At 33.5% G+C, this 1,905-nt stretch overlaps 1 protein-coding gene across 1 annotated transcript; it reads right to left on the reverse strand.

Moving 5' to 3' along the window:
- Positions 1–227: 227 nt before the first annotated feature.
- Positions 228–1,077, reverse strand: LOAG_15131 (hypothetical protein; the record flags this gene model as incomplete). Its single annotated transcript, XM_003150623.2, has 2 exons — positions 228–573; positions 889–1,077. Coding segments are annotated over 2 exons (535 nt in total), but the record flags the coding sequence as incomplete, so codon positions are not given.
- Between the last annotated feature and the right edge of the window lie 828 nt (positions 1,078–1,905).

Consider the following 1,905-nt stretch of genomic DNA (forward strand, 5'->3'; position numbering starts at 1 on the left):
ATATATATATATATATATATATATATATATATATATATATATATATATATATATATAGCGGAGCTTCATTTAATAGAAGTTACCAAATATAAAGTAAAAAAAATATTCTCACTTCCTAGTATGTAACTTTAATGAAAAAGAATCTTGCATGGAATATCTATTCTGGATACAGCTTCACTTGAAAATGCCAAGCAAAGGGGTAATTTCAAAATGACAAATAATACAGTTCAGGTAAACGGAAGCCAATTAGCATGCAATAGTGTACCAATATAGAAATAGCCCAATAAGTAACATAATAGCAAGGCATGAACCCAGTGTGACCGCGAAAAATTCGTGAAAAAAGGAAGAAAAGTGGGGTATTGTACATCGTCTAATGTTACCAAAGGAGTTCGACGGTCCATGTATTGTGCTATGACTAGATAAACAAACGGTGATGACGAAAATAGAATTCGGGTGAGCACTTCCACGTTGTACAGCATCAAAGCCAGAACTGTCAGCACTAACGCATGTATCATAAAGGGTAGTGTGCTGCTCGCATTTTGGAGTATGCCAAGGATAACGCCAAATAATGATCTATCATGAAAGAATGGTTTACGTTAGGTTTTATATTTTCCATCTACACTTTCAGATAGTTTCATTTGGATAAAAAGACCCATCAATATGAACTCGATACTTTTACGATGTGAAAAATTTAACCGATAGTTGCCGATGGTACAGAAGCATTCTTGACATATTCTGCATTAACTAGTGATTCAAATAAAGTGAGCAAACAGTAGTCGGACAATTATTTCGCCTTATTTAAACAGAAAGGAACAGTTCCATGACTACCAATAGCTCAGATTTCCTTACTGCAGCGAGCGCTATTTAAAAATGTATAATGCAACGCACCCATGCACTGTTCTTAAACGAGTGAGTTCGAACAAAGAACCGTATAAAACGATGAAAACCGCTGGAGTGGCCAATATGAAGCAAGGTAGCTTTTTTAACTGCCAGTAGCCAAAGGGCTCAACTTGCCAATATTTCTCCTGGACATGGTTATAAAATGATGGAATAGGATATAATATACTTCGTCCTTTCCTAGAAAGAACAACCTATTCTTTAAATTTTTTATAAAGATTGGCACACAAAGTTACTGCCTCCTTGAAGGTTGCAGAATTCAAACAGTGACCAATAAACTATCAAAAAACAATGTCAAAATATTTACCTACACCACGTCAAGCTGTTTAAATCATGAGGAAGAACTAATCTGGCTTGCAATGCGTACTGGTACACAAGATCAGGCATCACTTTCGCTATACTGTGAGTGGTATTTCGAGAACAAAAACTGTGATGCATTCTTGAATCATGAAATATCACTTGACTTCCAAATATACACCAACAGATCGTAATAACCATGATGAAACGGAATAACTGAAAAATTCATAAAATACACGAAGATTTGATTACGAGGCTTAAGCAGTATGCATCCTGTACAGCTACTTATCGAACCAACTATTACACAGCCAAAACTTAGGACAAAACGACAAAGCAATCATTTCTTCAGCTCTATTCAAACACGTATATTTTTGGCGATATACACATTTCCAGATATTGTAATAATATTCTGTGAAAAATGATTATGGCGTAAAATGTTAACATGCTGGCATAAAATGTCAACAAATCATATTTATGTCCAAGAAATTTTATGATATCCATCAGCTTGCACTAGCAAGCAAACTCTTGTTCAAATTTAAATATATCCACTAAAAATGTACGATATTTAAAGATTTTAGGAAACTATACTAAGTGCTAACTAAATGGTGAATGTTTTGCATATGAAAGCAATTTGTTGGTATAAAAGCATTTTAAATAGTTTTTCTTGCTCTCGTTCTAACTTATTATATATATATATATATATATATATAT

The sequence above is a fragment of the Loa loa genome, assembly GCF_000183805.2.
Source record: "Loa loa unplaced genomic scaffold supercont3.1539, whole genome shotgun sequence".
NCBI lineage: Eukaryota > Metazoa > Nematoda > Chromadorea > Rhabditida > Onchocercidae > Loa > Loa loa.